This window comes from Onychostruthus taczanowskii, unplaced genomic scaffold, assembly GCF_017590055.1.
Source record: "Onychostruthus taczanowskii isolate IOZ18803 unplaced genomic scaffold, ASM1759005v1 scaffold2, whole genome shotgun sequence".
Taxonomy (NCBI): domain Eukaryota; kingdom Metazoa; phylum Chordata; class Aves; order Passeriformes; family Passeridae; genus Onychostruthus; species Onychostruthus taczanowskii.
The window spans coordinates 11,809,164-11,836,772 of NW_024499239.1; the positions used below are offsets into that span (position 1 = coordinate 11,809,164).

Sequence of the window (27,609 nt, forward strand, 5' to 3'; positions counted from 1 at the left end):
TTCTGTTGACTAGAGCAGGAGACATTTCTTTGGAAACTCAGAAGAAATTCCTGCTCAGTATTAATATTTTCAAACTGAATAAAAGGCACTGTTGCTTAAGCCATATATTTCTTGTCTCCAATTGTTTAAAAAAAATAGGAAGTTTTTGAACACCTAGCTACTGCTACCCTAAGAAGGCTTCCTTGTTACCTCACAGTAATTTCATCTCTCCCTAAAAAAGCTTCACAAAAATTGCTTTTATCTGAAGCATGTCATCTCACCTTTATATCTATCTTTATATCTAAAATTATGAGTTAGTATAACAGTATGCATTATAAAATTATAACATTTACTTCAGACATCTCTGAACAGCTAAATCTTCAAACTATACAAAAATAAAGTGTATGAAATTTTACAAAAGGAGGACATTAAGACAACAATAGCTAATTCAAAAAATATAATAACTTATACACAGCAGTGAGCATAAGCAATGTAGCCTACGACAGCTTCCAATAAACAGGACCTCTGAAACATGTCTGAAAGAAGCATCAGCTAGAATTGGAACATTCCCAAGCACAATAATGTTTCCAATTTATTATCTTTACCACAGTACAAACTTTCACAATCCAAATGTCCATTTTCTGTCAAACTGTAAACAAAAGCTACTATTCCCCCTCCTCATTTTGAGAGGTGATTTTTTTCAGTCTTCAGTCAAGTTTCACAACCATCTTGCATAAGGAATCAAGAGCCTGTTCTCTTGGTAATTTTCTTTTTTCTTTTTCTTTTTTTTTCTTTTTTCTTTTTTTTTTTTTTGTTTTGTTTCTCATACAGCCTGCAGTGAATTAAAATCACAGTGAAAGTCCTGGGAAAAAAATGATCTTTACAGCAGGACTTGAACCATTCTAATAATAAATGCATCTAACAAAGCTTCCCATAATAAAAGCATGACATTTCCATTTCCAGAAATCAAGTCAATTAGAAATGCTAAATTCTACTTAAAAACTCCAAAAGATCTAAAAGTGAAAAGATTCATCTTCTCAGTCAAATACAAGTCTTTCAGTTTCACTTGCAGAGACTGTTCCAGTCTGTAAAACAGTAGTGCAATTCATTTAGTTCTACTTCTTTTATTTTTGTTAAAGTCCAGTAAATAAATGTCCTATTTCTATGGAAAGATAGGAAGATGCTCCAGTAAACAAGAAACTTTGGCAAGCCCAGGAAGGCTTACTAGTCCATTAAAGCTTAGGAGTCCGAAGTGGCTTACAAATGGTTTATGAATACACTTAAAAAAGCCCAACAAATCAAATTTTAAAACAAAAACAAAACAAAACAAAAAAAAAAAAACTGAAAAAGACAGCCTAAAAAAATAAAGAAATAAATAGGCAGAAATTAATGTAAACTGTCTGAACTTTTAATGATTTCTCATTGACAGCTGGCACAACCGTTGACAGTACAGTCATTAAGTATAGGTGACCTACAGAGTATTCCATTAGGGCATCCAGTCTGGAATGCTCAAATGGAATTACATTCCTAACGATTTAAAAAATAGAGTTTTTATAATATTACTATAGGATTTTTTCTGCCCACCTCACTTACACTTCTTCTTAAAGAGGTTTTTTATTTTTGATGGCTTTTTATTTTTTTCACCATTCTGGTAGAGGTCCTGTGGGATGCTGCTTATCCTGGGGACAGAAGCAGCTTCATGGCTGGGTTTACTATCACTGCCAGTCGAAGAACATGAGGTGTGACGAGGCTTTGGGACTGGGATCCCGGTTGAAAGCTGGTTCATGCTGCAAGACTTCTCCAGGATTCCATTATAAACTTTGCTTGCAGGACTAAAGATCATGCTCTTAGTTTCTGCCATGCCTACACAGTCAGGAGAGCCCCTAGAAACATCTGCAGTTAGAGAAGAGGAGTCTCCTGTAGATGATTCCTCAAGTGAGAATTCTTCTGGTGATACTTTCTGAGGAGAAATTGTCTGGTACATCTCAAGACTTGCTGGAGGAGACTGTTTTCTTCCAATGGATGAATTTAAGGAGTCACATTCCGAACCTGTTTCCTGTACTTCCCTGAGTCAGAGCAGAGAGAAGAGAAAATATAATGAAACTACAATTTCCTTCATACAGTTAAAAAGGAAATTAATTTAGAATCAATAACATTAGTCTAAAAGCACCACCCACACTTTTCCTTAGTAGTTAATTAAACAAAAAAAATTAAGATAAACATTTAAAATTACAACTTGCATTACATCATTTTATTATCTAAACTTAAGGGAATTAGTTTGTGCAATCTTGCTTTTGTGGGCAGCAGCATCTGCCCAGAATCAGTCATTTGTATCTCACTTCAAAGAACAAAGCCTATCTTTCTGGCACGTGAAGTCAGAAAAGTTATGAAATGAAAGAAGGAGATTTAAGCCTATCATATACAAAAAGTTTCTTCAGGACAAGTGTCCCTACCTTTCAACAAGCTCATTTGCTCCTTCCAAAAGGAATTTAACCTTTTCCTATGAGGCCATGTAACAAGAGTAGGTACACGCTCAACATGCTGTAAGAATTGTGTTACCATCCATCTCCTCTTCGCCCAGTAGCTGACATTGCTTTTGATCCTAGTTTCAGATGTAAAAGCCAGTAACATATTGTAATGGAGAATCAGGGTTAGTTCAGCGCACCCTGGATTGTAACATTTCTTAACTGTATATGACATGCTAGCTATTTACATACACATACCAGACAAGAACTCTCCGCTCCACGTAGACTATATTAATTTATATTATCCTACAGATTACTTTAACTTTTGGCTTGGTTTAACCTCTAATTCTAAACTGTTAGTCTCAATAATCCTATCAAGAGTTCCAAGCTCTGTTTGCTCATCTCCGTACCATTGTTTATCAGCAGAGAAGTAAATGGCTTCCTCCTCCTCTTCAGTTCGATAGAGAGCTGGGCAGCTCGACACAGAAAGGATGTCAGGGTCAGGGGAGTGCAAAGCGTGCTGAGACTGTGGAGATGATGGCACAACACTGCGTCTTGATCTACACAAGCTACTGCTTCTTGCCAGTGTGCTGGGAGGTTTTACAATGGACCCTAAGGCAGAGAAAAAGCAAACCAAAACCCTCCAAGTGACATTGATGTTAACAGTATCTACTCTGAAGACTAAGTAGCAGATATCTGCTTCAGCTACAGTGACTTTTAAACAACCTTGACATTGCTTGACAGTTTCAGAGGAAGAAAGACTGACACACCTCACACATCCTACAGTTAGATGAAGCAGCTAATCAAGATGCAACTGCAGAGATTTTGTGCCTGCCAAATACTATCCTGACCAAGTACACCAAAGCTCTGGCTCTCTTGAGAACAAAAAGAAAGCGTCTACTGAAACTCCCAACCTTTCATAAACTAAAAATAGCAGTGCTGAAATTATTATGTTACGCAACGTCCTGTATTTTCTGTGGTGATTTGGAAGTTAGAAGAAAATGTAAAAGTTTTGCAAAGTAGGTATGACTAACCAAACAGCCAACTGATACACACTACACTAGTTGAAAAATAGGCTAGACAGACAAGACCAATTTCATTTACATAACACAATAGAAAATACATAATTCAACCTCATTTTAGGATCAAGAACTTTCTTTTAGATAACATTGTCTCTTGCCAAGCTAACTATGAATTTCTGGAAGTAAAAATACTAAGAATGGGTGGAGACAGCCACACAAGACTTCATCAGCAAAGTACCCAACAGGAAGTGATAAACTCAAATGTTCCCAATCCAATTCCTCCTTCAAAAGATTATTAGGCAGCAATATATGTCCAGAAAAAAATCTACAGACCTCTTTTCAGGCTAGTTGTTACAAAGCCTCAGGATGTTTCACACTCCTCATCAAACTGTCCCATGGAATGCATCACTGCTTATGTAAGACACACCAGACCCTTACTGGTGTTCAAAATTGTTTAACAAACGCAACACGCTAAATATCCCTTTAATTATTTTTGTAGACAAGGATGTCGAGACTGACAAAATACATTTTATTTTCTGCAATAGCAGTTTATCACTATAGAAGTTACAGTTTCCCTTCCTAGAACCTCAGAAAAGGACAAGCTGTCCACTCTCTTTTAGTACAGGAAATCACAACTTTCACTAAACAGCAAGTGACTACACCTTTGCCAACACATATATTTATTTCCACTCCTGAGCAGGAAAGGAAGTTTTGCAATTCTCAACATGAGAGTTGACATATAACTCAAACTTCTAATATTACTTTTGAGGAATTCCCTACTAACCTTAAAAACATGTTGGGAGCTCAAAAATCATCTTGTGTCATTACAAAAAAAAAATCCTCAAAGAGCAAATGTGAACTGAGATAAGAGAATAAGAATCTCTTTAGGAAATTTGTGCTACAGGTCAAGGTAAATCAGATATCACCCTCCTTACTGTATTAAAAAAACCCCGAAGATTGCACCATTGGTGAATTTTTAGAGAAGTAACAAGCATTTTGATCCTTTTTAGGTGTATATACACAGGAATATGAAGAATTCAGCTATGAAGATTGAACATGTAAAATTTTCCAGTGCAAATGAAACTCACTAAATCAAGGAACCAGCTGAATCCCAATAAGTCAGTGGAAAAACACTGGTAATGAAGTTTCATTACCACCTTCCATCTGTAAGGACTTTCTTCCAGTGTCAGACACTATTTCTTATTCCATTTTTGTTCTTCAGCTTGAGATTGATCAAACAGCTCTATTACTTGACACCATATAAGCCTATCAACACAATTGCTCTGGCACAAAGAAGTCTGTCCAACAGACTTCAAATTTTGTCAATTTTATGAGTCCAAAGGATGCTGAGGCAAGGCAATAGCCCAGTCCACTTTAGATCCAGCGATGGAAACAGCCCCTTTCTTAAGTGACCTCGTGCACAGTGCATTTTGCCTGAAGCCTCATGACCAAGACAAGCCATTATGCTTCTGTCCTTCCTTGCGTGCATTTGTTATTTTTGCCTAAAGGATGAGAATAATTCAGTATTTACTGAACTAACCTACAATAATTTGACTCCTCAACACTAGTTTCAACAACAGATCATTTAGTATATTTTCCTCATACAGTAAAGTTTCAGCTAAGTATGCTTTTACAAACAGTACAGTCCTTTTCTAACTGTACTTCCTTTGAATCAACTGCACTTTCTTCTCTGGCTTCACTTCTAAGCAAGAGCTAAATGAGAAGAGTGACTGAAAAACTCACAAGTCTGAAGTTTTTTTACATATATCCAAGTGTTGTCATTGCAGACCATTTGGAAAATCATGACAATAAATGGAGCTCTTTATTTTGAAATCAGACCACAGGCTTCTCTGCATAGAATTGGGAGCTTAACTGTAGGTATCCATATTTTATTGGGTCTCCAATAAATTTGTTGCTAGGGTTTAAATCAAAGTATTTGCACTGAAGACAACTAGAGAAACAGTATTCCTTAAAAGTGATCAGAACTTGCAGTAAGTTGCAACAGGATTAATGAACTTGCCAATGTGGTCTGCAGAAAAAAAGGTTGGTACATTAAGAAGAAATACAAGTGTCCAAGGCACACTGAGTGAAGGCAGCAAAGTGGCAACCTTATGCTATTTTAAAATACAGTCTGAATTTCTTCTGAGAATCCCAGCCCTGGAAGAAAAATGTATCCACATGACAGTTTTCCTTCCTACTCATTCCTCAGCTTAAAACAGCTTGTTTGAATAACTGCATGGGAGCTGATCTTTTCGAGTTGCCTCTAGAGTCCAGTTAATCACAAGCTCCACGAAGCAGGCTCTTGTTCTGACACAATGACTCATGATACAAGGGTGGTCTGAATCCCCAGCGTGTATCTTCTGATCATAGTTTAACCAAAGCTGGATTTCTGTCCCTCCAGAGCTCAGCCTCTCTGACGGACACTCAAACAACCAACCCACTATATCCAAACACAAACATTCTGCCTGAAAGCTTCCCTTGAACAACAGGATTTTGTTCCAACCACTAAAGAATGTGCACAAGGCTATGTAGCGTGCGGCCTCCCAAAGGATGTGATCTTTCTCAGAGCTCAAGGAACCCTGGACTAACCACATCCCTTCCATCTGAAAGAATAAATGAGCTAACAGAAACTCAGCATTATTCATTACAAACTTTTGTTTAAGTAGCAATCCAAGGTTGACAATCACTTTCAAAACCTTAGCTGAATTTGCCCCACTCTAACACTGAAAAAAAATAGAGGCTTTTTCCTCATATTATCGTTATTGCAAAACCCAATTTTCCATTTAAGTCCCACTGGAGCTAGTATCTGAAATCCTACATAGAATTTTGGTCTTTTTGACTTTGATCTAATCCTGCTGGATTTCAGTACTCTTCTCCCACCTGACCTGAAAATCCCATGTCCCACAACTTTTCCCCTCTCTTTTTACTGAGCTCATCACTTACCATGAAACTGTGAAACTATTGGAGGAGTGTCTTCATCTAAGTCATCAACTCCCCCTGCAATTGGGTAGGGAGGAATGGAAACTCGAGGCATAACTACCCAGCTGTGATCAGAGTAGAGAGAGGAGGTCAAGCTTGGAAGCCCAGAATTGTGTGCGATTTGAAACCCACAAATCTTCTCAATCTGTTGCCATCGATAAAGACGCTCCCGCAAACATGTCGTCAACTCAGAAAGTGCTTTCCTGAAGAAAAGCACATATTAAAATTACATACACTGTGCTTACTGATAAAGCAAAGCAACACATTCATTCCAGCATACAAGAAGATCCATTACAGCTGTTAAAATATTCACATTTTAGTATTTTTTAAATTGCTTTTCTAAAGGGCAAAACCACTAAGACACTCAATTCCATAACTCTCCAGGAATTCTGTTGTGGGAGCAAATAATCCCAAAAGAATATGCATCCTGTCCCAGTAACCCTCTTACTTTGCTTCAAGAATTTTATGGTCCACTTCATCCAGGGAGGAGCTGTGTGCAACATGTAATGTTCCAAATACAGTGCTTCTCTTCTTTTTTATCTTTTCTGCCTAAAAAACAAGGTAAAGTGAAATGCATAAAACTAGTAGCATACTTAACAAATGACAAAACATTAGCAATATTGACAGGTAGCAAACAACAATTCAGAGACGAAAAAAGCACAAGTGTTTATCTGCTTTGTGTTTACTATTTCATATCTCTAGCAACAGATCAGAAAAATATTTAAGTAGCTGAAGAATAATTTATTACCTCATCTTTAGCAATTGCTAATTGCATTTCTGCATGCTGTCTTTTGATATTGTAATATTGTACTTCAACTTCATGCGTTAACTGAAGCCACTTCTGCAAAGCTTCAGGAACAGACCAATTACTTCTCAACTCAAACTCCTTCTCAGCCTTTTTTAAAGCCATACGAACCTAGCAATCGAAAAGAAATGAAAGTGTCACCGAAAGTATCATTAGAACTAACAGGTGAATTATAAGCACCTTTATAGCCCACAGCAACATAGCAAAGCTTTACAGAGTTTTGGTGTGTGCTGATTGTTGTCAGGTATGCAGATCTGGCAGCTCTGAAATATAGCATATGACTTTCCATAATTTTTCCAATGCTATATAGTTCCTAATTCAAAGTTTAAATATTTTTGTACGATGATAATTTTTTTAGCACAATAAATCCAAATTTATTGCTGCTCAGATGAAACAAAGCTACTCTCTCTTCTAATAACAAGATAAAAAAAGCTTTTGTATATATTTTTTCAGTGACTCTCAAAATATTATGAGAAGCTAATATACAAAGATTACAGCTTCTAATAGTTTCAGGATTATTTTACTAGATAATGGCATGACTGACAGACAATCATTAAGCACTCTCAGAATTTTTCCATTCAAATCCAGCATTTAGGATATGCTGTTTTAAACACTACTGAGGATCTAACAAAACTAGGACCAATTTAAAGTTAACACTAAATTTATAAACAGCTGGCAGATACCTGTACTAACTCTTCCTCTGCATATTTGAGCCTGCTGAGCTCACATTCAGCTCCCTCTCTCAATTCCCTGAGGCGATGAGCTTCACGTTTTGCATCATTGATCTCATCCATCATTTTGCGCTCCAGATTTTGCTTTTCAACAGCAACGTTTCTATTCTCTTCTTGTGCCTTCTCAAGCCTTCACAATTGAACAAAAAATATGAGAAAATACACAGCATATTTGTTACAAGTTGTAGTCCTCAGGATAACAAAATGCATCCAGCAACAGGGCAATGGGCACAAACCAAAGCACATGAGGTTCCGTCTGAACATCAGGAAACACTTTCACCATGAGAGTGACTGAACAGTGGCACAGGTTGCCCAGAGAGGTGGTAGAGTCTCCATCCTTGGACATATTCAGAAGCCACCTGCACATGGTCCTAGGCAACCTGCTCTAGATGATCCTGCTTGAGCAGGAGGGGCTGGACAAGTTGAACTCCAGAAGTCTCTTCCAACCTCAACCACTCTGTGATAATAAACACTCTGCAAGCTTCATGAATCAGCAGCAATTACACCACACAACGTGATATCCAGGCCAGGCAAAATACCCAAACTTTTAAGCGAACTCTCATTAAAAGTGTAATATCAAAATACAAGTCTCTATAGACAACTGTGTTACAGGTGCACCACAGACTATTGACTTTCACATTGCTTTATATGCAATAGAAACTAATCGGCTCAGGTCTGTTTCAATCTTAAAAGCTTAAAAAGAGAAAGTGTTCTCATTTCCATGTATGTAACTATTTAAAATAAACTGTAATTCTATGAAAAGAACAATAAATACTTCTAATCTGTAGGAAAAAAAGAATCTGCCTCTATTCTCTATCTTCATCCACAACTTTGTATTGCCTGCTAAAATATCCAGGAGCAATCTCTACCCAAGAAATCAGCACCACTGAAATCACAAGTTCCATGCAAAGGGAAGATGAACAAAATCCAAAGGCAGTTAATGCAAAAAACTTAAGACTGTAAAGGATCTGCATTTGTGTTTAGCTTCAAAACAAAAGGACAACTTCTCTCTTTTTTTTTTCTTTTAGGTTTTATACCTTTCCTGCAAGTCAAGAAGACTTTGCTCTGCTGTTTGGAGACTTTCTAAGTCCTTCATCATTTTTGTGATATGTTCTCTTGAGGTTCTGTTCTGTGTATATGCAAACCAGCAGCCTCCAAAACCAATAACTATAGAAACTGTTAATATAAAATCCTTCATCCAGTTGTGAGGGGGACCTGTGCAGAGAACAACAACATCATTAACTACTTCATCGATACACACAACAGACTAAGGCCTTCCCCTCCACTCCCCAGGCTAAAAGTTGACAGACAGAACCTGATGCTAAACAGAATTCTAGCTCATTTACCTCAAACCACCCCCAAGAACTACCTTTCAAATGTATTCCACAGCATTTTTCCATAAAATATAAGCAGCTTTGCTCTAATACAATTTACTTAATCTATACTAAAATATTCATTCAACTGAGAAAAGCTTACTAAACCCCTTTACAGTACATTCTCTGCATCTTTATTTAGAGTGAAAATAGAGTTCTACAACTGTACTGCATCAGGTCAGTAGGAGGTGTAATTAGATTTCAGCAAGTTCTCTCCAGTCTGCACCCACTTAAATACGCTATGTGGAGTTAAAATTGCACTCGGGAAAAATAAAGTACATTTTTAAATGGTAACAGCAGCACTTTTAAAAAGTACAAGTTGGATTGTCTAATTATCATATCCAAGACTCACATAACACATCTTTGTTAGTACAACTTTTATAATCACTTGCACCTCTGTAGAGACAGTTTCTGTGAGCATTAAAGGTCTAATACAAAGTGGTTTTTTTGTCCCCTAAAATCGCCACTCAGATCTGGCCTGACTAGTTCAGGAGCACCTGACATGCACAGTGCCAGAGCAGAGCTGCAACTGTGTGCAAGCAAGCATGCAGAGCACTGCTGATGTGGTATGGACATGGCTGCATATGCTAAAATGGGTCAGACGTGGAACTCCTGCCTTAAATTTAACTGCACTCAAACTCAAGTATGCACAAAAGACACAGGTGTTGGATTTGCATCACCATCTCATTTTTTTTTCTTGGGGTAGGTCATCCCCTCTCATTTCAGCATCCCAGCTGCACTGTCCAAGCTAACTGAGAAATGAATGTAACCTTTGCTATAAATGTAATTTAAACAGTCAAAAATATTTAGAGGACACTTCTTGTGACACAAACGCCAACATCCATCTAAGTGGGGTTACACTAAAATTTCTACATGATCTTACACACAGAAGTGAACCTTTGTTCTGCTCACAGCACCTAAATAACTATTTTTAATTCACTGCAGAGTTCCACAACACATGCCAAGTAATCCATCAGCACATCCACAAAATAGATAAGCTGTCCTATCTACAGTATCAAGTGTCATGGAAAATATGCTCTGTTGAATTCCTACAATCAAGAGATAAGAAAAAAACTCCAAAAAGTTACTAACGAGTGAGAGGTCCAAATAAAACAACATCCAAGGCTTTAAGCTGAAGCTTCTGTCTATGACTCCGGTCAATTATTTTCAAGTGAGAGATCATGAAAGCATGTTCATTTACTGCTATCCTGTTAATGACAAGACAAAACGTTACCTATTCTATAAGCTATATTCAAAATCAGTCTATGCAAAAAAAAAAAAAAAAAAAGACATCAACAGCATTTCCCACAGTTATATAGATTACAACTATGCAATTAAGAATGAGAAATACAATATAGCAGTAATGATATATAAATGCATATCTGCCTGTGGCAAAAGAAGAAAACAAAATCATTTACTTATTCTTTTCTTTCTGGAAAAAAATCATTAAATAAATCCATTTAGCACAGTTAAAGGTATATTTACAGACTTCTGACACCAACTCCTGAATACACGCAATACTCAGGTGTGGTATTTATGCTCCAGGAAGGTATTTTACAGTTATGTTGTTGTATATACTCATACAATAGACAAGAAGATGTTCAAAAGGAAGTTTGCTACCACACAGAATTATGTGACCTTTGATAAGGTCCACAGAAAGAAATAAAACTTTTAGTAAAGTTGTATTTTGAAATATTCTGGCAGAAAAAAAAAAAATGCAGCCACCTCTTCAAAAGTGCAAGGACACTTCTCTTTTCCTGCATTTGACTGTATCTTGCTAGACTTTAGGTTCACATAGTTGTTCCTACCATTTAAACTAATGCAACAACCTATGGGGAATTATTTGAAACTAATCCAGAAGATATATTCACCTGGGAAGTGTCGTTCCATTGACATTGCTGTCTCTAAAATTCTTTTCATATTGGGGCAATTCAACAAAATCTGAAAGCCACTGAAGAGTGTCCTCTTGAGTCCAGTTATGAACTGAAAGAAAAATTCAATTAACTCAGGTTTTCAGTAAAAATCAAAAGCTTAGAAGACAAGCAGTAGAAAAGCAGGTTACAGTAACCAAGAGAGTTTAGACAAATATAATTCCAGAAAAATTAGCATTACCATGGTGTTTCTGGCATTTTGCCTTTTTCATTACATGCTCCCCAGTGAAAGCTTAGGCAAACTATAAATATACAAGCATGGAACCAACAGAAGTATTTCTTTACTACAACTTTCACAGAACAATTGAGTCTTTTGCTTTAGTTTAAATCAGGACAGCATCTTGTGAGTTTCATCTACTTAAACCAAGTCCAGCCTCAACCCCTTTGTCCTCACTACCCTTGCAGAGCTAAACACACATCAGCTGGCGCTGTAACCATTTGAGGCAATGTACCAAGATCTTCCCCAGGATGATGCCTTAAGAACTTGTTTTGACAAGAATTTTCTTAGAGGCTTATGCCTTCTAACCACAAAATGGGAGCTGACAAGAGAAGGAGAGAGGAGACTGAAAGAAAACACCAAAAGACAGAAGAAAATTAACAGGAAAACTATTAAATCTCTCCCAAACATGCCCAAGAAAAGTGGAATAGCATGCAAAATACTCTTAAGAAAAATTACTTAAAATATGTAGAAAATAATTCACAATTTTCTTTAATAACAGCAACACTCTACATAAAATAGCTACAGATGTGCTAAGAAAATACTACCTACAGATATTACCAAAAAAAAAAAAAATCACATTTCTCTCTCTTACAGAGCAGCTGCTGCAGTTTACAGCTTCACACTGACAAAATTGAAGGGAAATTGTTCACTCCATTTATGAGTCTGCAAAAGTCTGTCTGTATATGAAAGAAACAGGGACAGCCTCCTTCTGGACAGACATGTATTCACATGAAAAACTGGGGTATTTTTTGAAAATTTCTCTATCTAGAACTACTTGCATGTGACACTGCTGGGCAGAGATTATCACTAGGACACATTCTCAGAGGGGACTTTTGACAATAATCCTTTAGAAAGCACTGCTGAAAGCTTGGCAGGTAAAGCTGCAGGCAATGGAAATTTTTATGACTTCAAATTCATATTTCAGTTCACACTGTAGCTGAAATAAGGACTTCTAGGTCTCTTGTCTACACTAGCACAGCTGCAAAATAAGCTTAAACATTTTAAGATTATTATCATTCCTGATAAACGGAAGCAGAACACATTTCAAAGACTCACAGCTTCAAGAAACAAACTCAGTACAAACCTCTTGTTATCTGTCCATATGAATGACTACACAACCTTCCCAGTATGCTGTCCCATTTCCTTCTCTCCTTGTAAGCTACAGTCAGGTATTGATTTCACACAGCCTCAGTTTTGTTATATTACTCTAAGATTTTATGTAAAATATCTGGGCTCTATTTTAAACAGGTAGTTTTCCCACTGCAAAGATTCTTCTGTTTTGTGAATTATAGCAATCAGATTTACAAATCATTCAAAGCCATTTAACTGGTCATTACAAGTCTCAAAAGAGTGGTAAAATCATGCAGAAAAATATCACCTGAACTGCATTCTAAAAATGTGTTCATAGACTGATCCAAACTAAAAGCATTGTTTTGTTGTGACATGAGGAAAAAACACCTAAAATAGCTACTGCACACTACAGGCTATCATTGACAGTACAGAACACTCAATTTCAGAAGCCACACAATTCACTAACTTAAGTTGGGGGGAAGGGTTAAAAATACCATTGAGACTTTTCACTTCTACTACTGAAAGAATTTTGTAGACACTCTGCCAAATTTTACATAAATTTACAGGTCTCTATAATCCAGTGGTAATATTAAACATATTATCCTGAAAGAAATGAGGTACACATTTAAGTGGTTTACCATAGAGCAAATCACATCTGTTGCACTGCTTAAACTGGTGTGATGCTTTCTTCATAGACTATCAATGAAATTTTCCCAAACAAATAAGTTATATTCTGGAAAAAAGCACTTTGTTATTCATTACCTATCACTATATCAGATACCTCCATTAGTACAGAAACTGCAAAAAGGAGCAACCACAGTCTATCCTAAACCAGAAGTGAAACTTGTACATTCTGTACTCTTATACTGTTACCCATTTATTAAAAAATAATATCAAATTACTTTTTTATTTATGTTGTGTCCCTTTAACTGACCACTCAACCATTTAAGTTATGAATATATACTGTCATCTCTTATTCTGGGATGTCAAGATCTGAACCTCTTTTCACATAGATATTTTGCAAGAAATTTAGATTTATTATGTAAACTAATTCTTCACTCACAGAAGTCCAATGCCAGTGCCCCCAAATACTCAAGTTTTGCAGGAAGACTCAGACTCTAAACTACACTGTTCTTCCTTTCCTATTCTATCAATCAGTAAAAACATTCAGACTTCTTTTTTTTGTTGGTAACTTCCACAGACCATATGTTGGTATGGGGTATTACTTGACTTGTCTCCACTCATGACATACATACATATTTGCTCTGCAACAGCATAAAGTACTGAAAAGCAAACTGGCCTTTCTCCACAAGGAGCACTGAAACATGACACAAGGCAAGTGTGATATACACCAGGACCAGGTGTATTGAAGGGCAAGCAGGGACAGCTGAAATTCATCTTGATCAGCACGGCCAATTAGAATGTGCTAACTCACACTAATTAGCTGAGGTTGTAATTTTTCCTTAGTTTAATCACCAAAAAAGAAAGCAGTACCTCAATTACTGTAAGTTAAATGCATACAGCATTACAGAGTAATTATAACATCCTTCTCTCACACACCTCTTTTTACAAAGAGATAGCTTCAGAGAGAGGATGTCAGCAACGTGCCTTGGGCAGGCAGGTATAGAAGGCAGTGTCCACACCCCAGAGCAGTTCTCAGTCTCTAGACCTCCATCAGCTATTTTATTCAGACCACAGGTTTGAGTTTTGGGGTTTTTTTCCTACTTCTTTTCAACTGTTCCACCAACATATCTGAAGGTGAAAAGAAGCTTTAAACTGGCCCTGCATGAAAGTTTTTCATTGTTAACCCACAGTAATTAGAAGATCAGGCTATTTACCAAGGGTTTTTTTGTGTTAAATTTATCATATCACACAAAAGGATGCAAAACTTAGTTTTTAGGACCTTCAGCAGGAACATCAACAGTATGCAGCATTATGTAACTCATCCTTAGCCAAGCCCTGCTTGCATTCATTTCCAACTTCCAGATATTTAAAACCTGAGACAGCAAATTATTAGAGAGCAAGACAACCACAACATGTTTGTGGTATGCACTTTAGTCCCAGTTGCTGCAAGAACACTTGGCAGTAGTACATCAGAATACAACAGGTGATCACACATGCAAATACAGAGCCATTTTTGTATCTTTGTACCCTAATAAATAATGTACCAGACTTTAGTTCACCTCCTATTTTCCACAAAGAGGGAAAGAGAATTAAAGGGGAAAAAAAGAGGTACACATAGAAGGCAAGAAGGCTTTTGGTATTATAGGGTAGGGCAGTCAATAGGAGATTAAAGGAGATACATTAAAGCTCAAATATGCCATAATGGTAAAAAAAAAACCCTACTTTTTTGGTTTTTAAGGCTGTCTGTAACAACTAGGTTTTGGTAGGATTCAAATAATCTGACAACAGCCAAGCATTCATGAACACCAGGTTTGACTTCAACAGTTTTTATGTGGCTACAAAATCAGGTCCCAAGGGACAATGCTACATCACTAAGAATGCAGCATCCAGCCCTACTCACTGAGACTGAGGTCAGAGAACCAAACAGCTGAAGGCTCTGCACTGATTTTACAGCCCCCCTGCTACTGAGGCTAAATACCTGCTCTTCAGACAGGAAATTCACACGACCACAGCCAATTACAGGGGCAAAGACAGAAGGCAGGTGCCACTCTGTGAGAGAACTTCCAAATACAATTGTACAAAGACTGGTATTCAGACATCAAACCAAATGTTCATCTGTCCCCTTTTCCACACCCAAAACTACTACCTCTTCAAGGCCCTTGCAGAAAAAACATTGAAGATGCACCTCTGATATTAACCTAACAGTAGCTACTGAGTTTGTTACTTGTGAACAGCTGAAAGGCTCTGTAGTACACGTATAAATACTGCTTAGTTAGAGGAGGAGACGGTCAAAGAATACCACGCAACAAGCATATACTGGCATTTACATTTAAAGAACAGTAACACACAGTAACAGAAGTCAGAAGACTTTCAGAGAGAAGTGTTTTCTACATTTTAAACAGCTATGATAGCTCACAGTCACCCATCTAAATAGGGCACTCTGTAGAATTAGATTATGAGATTCAAAAAATTCAAAGGTCACAAAAAGCACATTCTAACTAAACTACATTAAATTATAGTCTTGTTTTGTACCAAAGGAGTCTTTTAAACTGAGTGGCAACACAGCAACAATAGGCTAGATGCTGATTCAAACTATGATATGACTCCTGCCATGCAGGTAAAACCTGTAACAGCCTTGAACTTCCTTTGACTTGCACCAGCCTAGACTATGCATTAAGGATTCTGCACCAGGCAAGGACATCAAAAACCTGCCCAGAGCCAGAATATTAAAAAGCAACATTCTGAAGCCCCCTCTTTTATTAGACGATTTTTAGAGCTCTGAATGCAGCCAACCCTCAGTGTTACATTCAGTGTATAAAATCCTTTTCAATCAATTATTTAAAAGTAACCTCTACTTTCCTTAATCCTAAACGGAGACATCAAACAGCAATGGCATTTTTTTTTGCTTTCTTTCCTCAGACCTTATCTATCTTGCACCACCAGTATGTTAAACAAAGAACACCTTTAAGCTATTTGACAAATATTTAAGATAAACATTCACATAAAGCAAGCTTTATGGCAAAGAATGGACAAATTCTACTCAGCATAAACTACGCAGCAGTAGATCCTGAAGATGTTTCTGTATATACTGTCAGGAGCACTAGAGTTTGCAATTCTCACACAGATACTCAACAGATTGTTTAAGAGTCTCAAATTACTGATACTATCATTTACACTACCTTCCATCCTCTTGTTTAATGTTGTCAAATTGCTATAAACTAGTGGCACATAAAAAACGAATAAATGAAAAATTCTTAAAACATACAGAAAGGAATGGCAACATTTTCCATGTTACCTAAAATCACATAAAGTAGTTAATTTTCTGAGGGGCTTCATGCTTTCTAACAGTCAGCAGACCACTGTTAACACTGCTCGAGTCTCATTCTAAAGGTCTCCCTCTGGTGCAATTTTAGTTCTCACAGCAGGATACACAAATAAAGCCACTATAAGCAGACACAATGAGATGAGACATTCCTCTCCAAGTCTTTTGAGTCTTACTCACTCATTACATTCAAGAGAACTGGAATAAAGATATACACAACAGAGACACTATACCTCTAGAATCACTATAGCCTAAATTTTTGAACAGTTACTCATGACTTAGACCTACAGTTTTGAGAAGATAATTTTTTCTGATCATTTAGTTGCAATACTTTCAGGGAACAGGATCTTCAGCAAATAAGTATTTAACGAATATTTAAAAAGATAAGGCCAAAAGTTACTGGTTAAATCAGATATTTACTACATTCCAAACACTTCATGCATTACCTCAGAGTGCACTTAAGTGACTTCCTGCATTAGCAGAATGAACCAATGCTACACTCCTGGTTTCATTCCCCTCCTGTTCTTACTTTCAGTTGTTTGACCCACACTAGGTTTCAGATCTCTCTGTGCTCACCATTAGAACATGTCATGGTTTAGGAATGGTATTCTCAAATTTAGCAGTCCTTTACAAAAAAAATGTGTGCAGTTTCCCCTCCCCCTCCAACTGGATGCACAAAGGGTAAAGATCCCAAGTTGAGATAGGAACAATTTACTGGAAGCAGCAATGAGATAAGAAAATGAACAATAACAGCAACAATACAATAACAAAAGGTATAAGAAAAATAAACTACTCACACGGAAATCCCCTGACAATAAACAAATACCAGATGGGTCCATTCCCCATGTTTCTCAACCAGAATGAACCTCTTCTCCCCAGCAGAGAGACACTCCCGTTCGGGCTCCCAGCAATGACGTGGGGGTGTAGGTGTAGGATAACACCCCATAGCCATAGCCATGCCCCCTCCTGACTGCTGCTGAAAATCAATCCTCTCCTGGCCACAGCCAGGACAGCACAACACCTTCGGAATGAGGGCTGAGGAAGTTAGGTATTTTTCTTCTAACAATTCTAACATTCCAGATCTCTTTTTTTAATCACTACATCCTGGGACACATTTGGCAATGAACACTGTACTGATTAAGTACTGTACTTTGATAGTTGCAATAGTTGGCTCAACTTACTTATTCCATTTAAATCAAAGTGAGGGAGGGCTGGCGGTGTTGGGTTATCAGTACATTTTACTGTACCCCAAGTTAAAGAAGATTTTTCAAAAATTCTTTGGACTAAGAATTCTAGATCTTTGTAGCTCAAATAAAATTTAAATCAAAGTGAAAGTGTATTTAATTTTCCACTTAATACTATATTAAAAAATTAAATAGCTTGAGAGAAACCCTTAGGGTATATTAAATTAAAAACATGCTAATCTGGAATTCAGCATTTGCACCAGTCACCTTGATAAATTAGAACCTCATCTAAGCTATCTTGGTTTACTTAGTTTACAATACACAAAGCACATGAAGAGGAAATTACCTCTAGCTGGACTAAATGAGTTCTTAGTCAGATTTATGTATGCCTATAAATAACAGCGTCAAAACAGATTGATGAAGATGCTTCAAGAGGTCATTCATTCACTACTCTATACTTGGTGGAAAAATTGTTGAATTATAACTATGTCATTTTCAGCTATACTCCTTTACCTACCTTCAGACGTTTTCCAGCGTTTCCACAGATCCTCAATGGTGATATGCTTGTCTTCTCTGTGCAGGTGACTATGTTTATTTGAGGCATCTTTGTACTGCATATCTTCCCTTAGAAACTGAAAAAAAAGGGAAAAATATCATCTTAAATGCCTAAATGACAATTTCTGAAGACAAGCTATACAGAAATCAGGTAGAGTCTTTCCCATCTCTTCCCCACGCAGCAGCAGAGAATTGATCTGAGTTTTTTACATCAGACTCAGAAAGTAAGTTAAACACTCTTACAAGATTTTTCACAATTATGAAATCCTAGAAATTGACGATGCAGTTGCCACTGTACTGAGTTCAACATTATTAGTATGCCTCAGTGATTACAGGAACACACCACACAGTCACACTGTGCACTTCTCTATTCTGATGACATTTAACCAACTTCCCCTCCTTGAAAATAAGGCCATGTAAGATTTGAAAGTGTGCCAGTCATTTTTGGATGAGTAATGCCTGAATCCTGCCACGCCAGTTAAATGCAACTGCCTGAGGGATGAGAGTAAGCTGTTTACTAAGTAGTATTAAAGTCTTTTGATTAGACAACAAAAATTTGACTTCTATTCATCAAATTAAAAAACAGAAGTCATCTGAGGGCCAATTTTCTGCTTGCTAATCATTCCTCAGTGGTTACACTCCAAGCACAGAAGCATTACATAAAGCTGCTTCATTTTCAGTAATTAATAGGAAGCCTTTTAGCAAACATTATAAAAAGAAATATCATGCAATCATGACATACAGAGTGGGTGGTGAGGCACTGGCACATGTTGTGCAGAGAAGCTGTAAATGCCCTATCCCTGGCAGCATTCAAGGCCAGGTTGGATTGGGCTCTGAGCAATCTGATCTAGTGCAAGATGTCCCTGCCTACAACAGGGAAGTTGGAATCAAATGATCTTTAAGGTCTCTTCCAACCCAAACCATTCCATGATTCTATGACACAATTATATAATGGCAGTGTTGTATCAGTATTCCACAAGTTGCTACAAACAGTTCTCCAAATACATAACCAAGAAAAGTCATGGAACTGCAAAATTCATTCAATTTTTTTCTTTCATAAAGGCCTAGAAAAGCTGGAATCTGGTTGGTAAATAACCTCCTATTAACAGTGAAAACCCTTCGTAAGTATCGGTCCCTGAAAGCATTGTATGAACAGTCTCTTTGGGTGAAGACCTTGGGACTAGTATCAGAAAACTAGTACCTGGTACTAACAGTACCAGAAAACCAAGTAATCTTCCACAGTAGATGGCTTGCTTTCTTCAGTTCATGAAGGATAAAGCTGCTCAAACAAAACCAGCTACAGATAGTCATGACAGCCAAGTCACTAAGCAGCCTTTTATACAGCTGATCATACGTCATCACCACTTCAAGAGAGGCGAGGAAGAAAGCCACGCTAGCGATGCACTGCAGAAGAACTCAATTCTTAAAATTCAGTCCAGGTAATAATTCAAGTGCAGAGCATCCCGCAAAGGCTCCATCTATAACAAAGGCTCCATTGCTAACAGACCTAGAGATTATACCATTCAGAAACTGCAGGAGACACTGAAAAGTAGCCAACGTTAAACAATAATATTATTGATAAACAATAATATAAACAATAACAATAATATTAACTCTTAATAAAAAGAAACAGCATACAATAGCAGAAATATGCAAGCAAAAGCTAACACTTACCAATCCTCCCTAACTAAAATATTTTTACTAGAATGTGAGGGAATCTCAGACTGTGAATGGATTCAAGTTTCTCCCCTAACTGATGGACTTGGGACAACATACTAGCTTGCCCTCCTTAACCAAACCACAGAGCCATAGTATTGAAACACTGATGGGATGTAAATCCTCTCGTCTTTATCTATTACTTTAAAACTTTTTCTCATTGTCAGACATTAGTTTTGTAAAGTCTTTTGATTCCTAGAATAGCTCTGTTTAGCCCATATAAATGCATAAGCATTTTTAACTCCTCTTCCCCATGAGTGTAAGAATGGCATAAATTGAGATATATAAATATATATACGCACACACATGCATATACATGAGAAATATATGAGAAACTTACGAAATATATGAGAACTGAAAACAGCAGCTTGATGGGGTTAAGGCAATTACAGAACTTCTGAAAAACCATGGATCAGCAACAGCAAAAAGGTTTAATAAGCACAGAACTGTATGCTGTAACTGTATGCAAATGTAAAAGTATCTGTTGCATATTCCATCATCCAAGTGGGAACTCTGAATACTTCCCATATTGGCAATGCTACCATGAAGCTGCCAAATTCTACAATTGTCACGCAACATGTAATGAAAGATGGATTGTCTTGTTCACTCCCACTCCATGTTTAATAAAGGCTAAACTGAAGAGCAGGAACTAGACAAAAAGAAAACAAACAAAATAATTTTCTTATCCACTAATGTCCCGAAACCTTTCCAGATTATATAGTAGAGTCTTACAGGTGAAACAGCAGGAAAGAACTGATGCTTTCCCACCTTACCTTTTCCCTCCAGACTGCAAGTATCTGCTGTCAACTGACATCCCCAGAATATCTTTCAGGAGCTTGCAAAAAACATACTAAAAATACAGCAAAAACATATAATATATGTCCCTCTCTGTAAAGATTATCTCTTTTCACATGGGGGTTACAGTAATGCTAGTGTTCACTCTTCAGCTTTCTATTGACTCATGATGTACCATCCTTGGAGACCCCAAATGTCAGGCGTGGACATTTTTTTCAAAACAAGTGTTGTAGGGTGATCAAATTGCTGAAGAGGGACAGAATATGTTGTATATACAGGCTTGTGCCAATTTTGAGATTTCTCAACTAAAACTCAGATCACTTTTGTTTGTACACACTTGCTACCTTTACTGATAGTTGTCAGTAAAGGCTGTAAAATATCGAAGGATGAGAATTTTTGTTCAGTTACACGTGCTGTCAAGGAAAATCTGAACTGCTGTTAACAGCAGTACTCAATTGTTAGAAGCAAAGAAGAGAAGGAAGATGCCGAAGTGTTCCAGCTCTGCCCATCCCACCGTGAGCAGGCTCTGCAGGATCGCATCCCGAGCCAGCGGCGGACGCAGCGCGGCACCCCCGGCACGCGGCTCCGCCTGCAGTTCCGCCGCGCCGCCCGCAGAGGGCGCCGCCAGCAGCCGCACGGGAAGCGCGGATCCGAGCGCGCTGCCCAGGATTTCCCGGGACAGGGAAGGGCGGAGCGCACCTGGCGCCCACCGGGACACCCACTGGAGTATCTGACTACGTCCCTCTTCCAAAACGGACGTCAACACAAACTGGAAAGCAGCTTGCAGTTAGTAACCAGCTCAGGGGCAGAGATAGTACATCTGTGAGAACTACTTCCAACTGTTCAAAAGCCCCTCTTCTGTTCTGTCCTACCCGTACTGCTCCCAGATCCTTAGAAAATAGCCACGATGACTTCCTTAAAGAGGTCCTCTGACACCACAAGGTCACAACACTACAGTTACAGTGCACGTATCTGGAAGGAGGTCACCGTGTTTCAAAGAGTAAGTGCATTCCCTAACAAAGAGGTATCTAACAACATCAAATATCTTTCTTTTGTATAAAAGATGTTTGTTTCAAAAGTGGCCTAATATGGAAGTGCTTCTTTAAGAAAAAGAACTTGGACCTAAATTGAAGAAAGACAAAAACAGAACACCTCTAGTTAAAAAGAGGATTTTTCTGTTCCTTGTCATGGCAGCTAATCTCTCTTCTGTTGCCCTGGTCATTAAGTATACAAAGAAAGGGTTAGAAAAATAACTCTAAATAGGGAGGTTAAAGGAATAAGCTCTAAGAAAAACATATCTAAGTATTATCTTAGCCGACATAATTACTCAGGAAGGAGAAGTCCTTTTAAGACTACAAAGTTGAAACCAAGAAAGCAGAAGATAAGTTGCCTAAAAAACTCTGTATGAAACAAAAATAATCATTTGTCAAAGCAGTTACTTCAAAAACAAGTACAGAATCAAAAAAACACCACACCTAGACTTGAAACTAGAGTTTTGATCCCAAAGTACTATAGCAGCGAAAGAAAGAAAGAAAGAAAGAAAGAAAGAAAGAAAGAAAGAAAGAAAGAAAGAAAGAAAGAAAGAAAGAAAGAAAGAAAGAAAGAAAGAAAGAGAAATAAAAAACCTTAAAATTTTGATGCTGCAAGACATGACTGCAGAGCAAACAAGCAATTGCATTCTTTCAAGAATGCCACAGAAAAGTAAAATTAACCACACTCACTAACAGCAGCAGGAACCACTCTCACGATGTTTCTATTTTGTTCTGGGTGAAGGCTCAAGTTTATGATTTTCAGTTTCATCAACTTAAAATAGACCCTCTAACTGACAAGTTTACTTTAAGAGCAATTAGTAACATCTCCTGGCCAGGTATTACTCTCACCCTTGAGCATCTATTCCTCAAACAGTGTTATGTCCTTCAGGTTTACTCCTTCAAAGGGAAAACCAGCAGAAGTTACAACTTCAGCCTTTTAGTACATTTCCTCACATCTATTTGCTGCAAGATTTGGTGCAGCTATTGCAATGTCACACCTACTGACTAAACTATGATGGCAGATGCGCTTTTAAAAGGCAACAACACTATGTTTCAGGTATGACTGCCTACCCTACCGAAATGGCTTCTAAAGAGGCTATAAAGTAAAATAAGAAAATCTATTTAATAATATTAATAATTAATAATAAAACATGACTAGAACAATGTAGGATACAGCCAGGAAAGTGTTATCAAGTACATCTTAAATAACCTACACATTCTATTGAAAAAAGTTACTGCAGCTCAAAACAAAACTGTAGCTATGTACTGCAAAGTAAACTCTGCAAAGCCAAGACAGAATTTCCAAGGGATCACTTCATTGTAGCAGGACTAAATAAAGAGGTGCAGACAGCTTCATATTAGCTTCAGCACGTCCAAGGAGGCAAGGCGAGAGGTAGGTGTAGTCCAAACCCCGCTGGAACAGGTTTCTGTGCAACTGTACCCACAATAACACGTGCTGCCTCTCCAGAAGGCTTCTTTGCACAGGCACAGCTGTCAACTAACACCATCCATGTTTTCACACAAGACCTGGCTCCTTATCCTGCTCTGCAAAAACAAATTGCCTAGACACGTTCAGAGCTGCTTACAAAACTTCAGGAGACTAAAGTACACTCTGCCTGGGGACAAATACATTAGCAGTTGATTGAAAAAAAAATTAATTCCAAAAAGACCTCTATTAAGAGAGCCACAACAAATTAAGGAATTCAAAGGAACCCAGTAGCTTTGGGGGCAAGGATTTGCTGCACTGGTTAGGAAGCTCAAAATCCTTGTCTGAAAGACCAATATTTGTAACAGAATGTCTTGCACAGTAAGATGTAAAGTGCACTCAGGAGTCATCCCAGTGTTATGAAAAATCAGTTATAATGTCTTCAGTTTCTGAACCACTGCAGCATGTATTTTTCCACATGCACAATTTTGTCTAAGAGTGTTAATTTTTTAACACAAAAAATATTAAATTGTTTACAGAAATATTTACTCCAGTTTAAGGACATTTATTACATAAATGAGAAGGACAAAACCAAAATACTAAGGGAACTTGAAAGGACATTTAACTTGAAAGTAGAGTATATTTCCAGAGAACAAAATGAAGCCTATCCCTGTCAAACTTACTGCAGCCAAAGTGCTACAATAGTATTATCATTCCAGACCATGCTAGCTACATTTCCTGCTTTAATCACTGTACAGAAGAGAATAATCTTCCCTGCTTTAGGCCACAAAAGTTAGATTGTATTTGATTTTTGCCTCTAGACAACATTTTTAAGTCAGTTACTTTGACATATCGTCTCTGAGGTTCCAACTTCTTTGACCATCCTGCTAAAAGCTATTCTCAGATGCTTTCAATGCTGCAGTCTCTTCTCCTTACTGTACCTTTCTGTCTTTTTTTTTTAAATTCTTTTTCTCGGGGAATGGCATGGGACAGGGTGTTGGTGGTTTTCTATGGGGTTTGTTCAGTTTGCAGTTTTTTTATAAACTGATAATTCCAGTTACCTCCTTAAAAAAACTCAAGCAAAATATGAAGTGATCTATCCACAGATCCCACGCGAAACTTTTGTACATTTGTGCCTTTAGCTTGGTGAGACATTAAATACACAGTAAGATACTAATACTTCAAAAACATCAACTTATTCTAACATTGCAGAGAGATTCCTTGAGGAAATTACTTTATGTAGGACCTGCTTAGGGAAGTTGAGGAAACAGGAAAAACCTATGTAAATAGTGAACATATGATAAGTCTGTTTTATTGCTTGTGTCTCATCATTAAAACAAAACAGGTTCCCATGGTGCAACAGATGCTTCCTGAGGCAGATAGCCTCCCACAACACATGACTAAAACCTCAGTTAGTAATACCATGTTCTCCCATTCAGTTACCCGTTTACAGCCTGCCTCTTGAAACCAGCTTAAACAATCACAATCCTTGACATATAAAGTAATAATATCAGCAGCTAAGTCTGATAGGAAAATTCATATTAGCCTGCCTCATAATAAGCATAGAGGGCTTTTAGTCTTCCTTTTTCTCTGCTGTATCACAACAAATAATAAAGAAAAAAACAGAAAAAGTAACTACTCCATGCTCAGACTAGAGCCCCTCCAACCTCCTAAGAAGACTTCAAGAAAATCCCTCATGTTTTGCTGACTATTAAATCCCATGCTAAAAATTTAGATCACATTACCTCACATCAACTTTATCAAAGTCAAATACAAGTTTCTTTCCAGTCCATAGAAAGTACGTCCACAGGTCTTCCAGCATCTTATTATATATCTTGTTCCCCAGTTTTGGGGAACAAGATATATAATAAGAAATATCTTCCTTCAAATTTTCTAATATCCTATAAGAATTCGTTCTTTACAGAATGGTCCTTCATTTTACAGAGGAAAAACAAGCTACAACCTAAAACAGGGCATGAAAACATTAGGAAAAATAAACTGCATGCAGATGAAATGTCTGGAATCACTGTTGGGAGTTAACTGGATTAGCAAATTAAAACAGTCAAAATAAATAGTTCAACATCTTTAGCTCTTTTTACTTTCCTGTCTCAAAATAGCTTATTTACAAGAACTTCCTTCCTTGGTGTAAATATACCCTTGCAACACTGTTGTAGTGCAGGTAAAACAGCAGAAAGTTATTCTACTTTGTCACATTTTTCCTGCCAAGTAAAAAGCGAATGAACATCTAGTCCACATACTCAATATGCTGCTCTTCAGGAGTCTTGCAGGTATAAACCATGCAGCATAAAAGAGAAAATCCATTCCCTGCTGTTAAGTAAAATCCCTGTATTTCATGTAAGCTTTACTTCTAATAAAGTGGGTTTTTTTAATTATCAGTCTTCATTCTTAATCAGAACAAGCAACATTACCCACTGTGACAGAACAAAAAAAATGTTTCTGAAATATAAATAGGACATATTTGTTACCTGATTATATTTGGTACATATTCAGACCTACTGTAATCAGGTAACTATGTAACTATGTTGTGTAAATGTAGATCTTTTAAGATAATGGTAAAGATTTAGTAAAAGCACTACAAGAAAAACAGAGGTTACTAGATGAACTTGCAATTAAACTGCATTTCTCATTAATTTCAGGTTTGCATTTAATGTCTTAGAAGAAAGCACTCTATGCAAATACATATTCATCACTGATTTGCGTGGAAATTATATGTAGAAAAGTGCTATTTTGCAGGGAGCGGGCTATTAAATATTTCTTCAATAATTAAAACTGAACTAGCAGAAACAAGGGCTACAATTAAGCCATCTTATTTTATGTACAGTGTATAGTTCAAACATATCGTTTCACCCATCTCTAATTACCCCAGCTGAACAACATGCCTCATCAACTATTATAATTTCAGCCATTTAAACAGGTCTTTAGCTTCTCTTGCTTTCTCTGGAACAGGAAGAAACTTAAGGTCACATATAAAGATGGTCCACTAAAAACCAGGGCAAATCTTCTGAATACTAATAAAATGTTTCCAGCATATAAATGTTTCAGTATTTTCTTTCAGAAACTGCCTCAGCTTTGGTGTAAAAATGCAGTACAATGTAAAAAATGCAGTACAAGTCAAGAGACACAAACAAAGTACTGGGAAGTTCCTCAGGAGGCTCACACTCCATCACTAATGTTTCAGTCTGCAGACTGAACTGTGGCTGTCCCAAACATTCTGCAATAATAAAGGCAAACTATATGCATTATTTTTGAAAACTCATGGCAGTCAGGTGAAGGAAGGTCTGGTGATCAGGAAAAAGGAAACATCAGTCCTATTGAAAAAGAGAGAAATGCAGACCTGAGAAAATAAAGACTACTGAGCCTCACAAAACACCCTCTGTTTTGGAAGATCATAGAGCAGATCCTCATGGAAGCAATGCTACTGCACATACAATCAAGTGATCTGAGACAATCCAGCCTGGCTTTACTAAGGGCAAATGGTGTCTGACTGATCTGGTGGCCTTCTATGATGGGGTGACTGCAGTGGTTGATGGGGGAAGACCAAACAAATGTCATCTACCTAGACCACTGAAAGGCATTTGACACAGTGGCACATAACATCCTCATCCCCAGACTGGAGAGAGACAGATTAAAAGGATGGATCATTTGATGGATAAGGAACTGCCTGAATGGACATAGCTGTCAATCATTCTCTGTCCAAATGGAGGCCAGCGATGAGTGGTGCCCTTCAGGGCTCTCTTGGGACAGGGGCTCTTTGATACCTCATCAACAACATAGACAGTGCACCTCAGCAAGTTTGCAGATGACATGAAACTGAACAGCACAGCTGAACTAGAAGAAGAAAGAGATGTCATGCAGAGGGATCTGGACAAACCTAAGAAGTGGGCCCATAAGAATCTCATGAAGTCCAAGGGCAAGGTGTTGCACCTGCATTGGAGCACTGCAAGACATGAGCAATGCAAGACATGAGTCTCCACAGACTCACTGGAGAAGTCATTTGGAGCATCGCTACCAAGAAGGACTTGGGGGTGCTGGTGGATGAAAAGCTGAACATGAGCCAACCAGTGTACACTCACAGGCCAAAAAGTCAGCTGCATCCTGGGCTACATTGAAAGAGGAGTGGCCAGCAGGTCGAGGGAGGCGATTCTGCCCCTTTGCTCTTTTCCAATCCCACCTGGAGTGCTGCCTCAGCACAAGACATTGACCTATTGGAACAAGACTGGCCAATGAAGATGATCAGAGCACTGGAGCACCTATCTTAAAACAGGCTGAGAGAGCTGGGCTGTTCAGCCTGGAGAAGGTTCCAGGAAGATCTTACTGCGACCTTCAGTACATACAGGACAGGTACAAAATAGAGGAAGA

At 37.7% G+C, this 27,609-nt stretch overlaps 1 protein-coding gene across 3 annotated transcripts in view; it reads right to left on the reverse strand.

Moving 5' to 3' along the window:
- Window positions 1-545: 545 nt before the first annotated feature.
- The window catches only part of STIM2 (stromal interaction molecule 2), a 64,373-nt gene continuing 37,309 nt past the window's right edge, over window positions 546-27,609 (reverse strand). Inside the window, exons 3-13 of one of the 3 annotated variants that reach the window (XM_041402696.1) lie at window positions 18,224-18,338; window positions 11,226-11,337; window positions 10,447-10,562; window positions 9,019-9,196; window positions 7,934-8,111; window positions 7,194-7,361; window positions 6,894-6,994; window positions 6,410-6,648; window positions 2,855-3,056; window positions 2,433-2,581; window positions 546-2,045 (exon numbers count right to left, since the gene is read on the reverse strand). In XM_041402696.1, coding sequence (XP_041258630.1) covers window positions 2,008-2,045; window positions 2,433-2,581; window positions 2,855-3,056; window positions 6,410-6,648; window positions 6,894-6,994; window positions 7,194-7,361; window positions 7,934-8,111; window positions 9,019-9,196; window positions 10,447-10,562; window positions 11,226-11,337; window positions 18,224-18,338 — 1,596 coding nt within the window. In that variant the 3' untranslated portion in view covers window positions 546-2,007. Of the gene's footprint in view, window positions 2,046-2,432; window positions 2,582-2,854; window positions 3,057-6,409; window positions 6,649-6,893; window positions 6,995-7,193; window positions 7,362-7,933; window positions 8,112-9,018; window positions 9,197-10,446; window positions 10,563-11,225; window positions 11,338-17,319; window positions 17,390-18,223; window positions 18,339-27,609 lie in introns of those variants that run through there. The other 2 variants (XM_041402694.1, XM_041402697.1) reach the window with 2 other exon arrangements.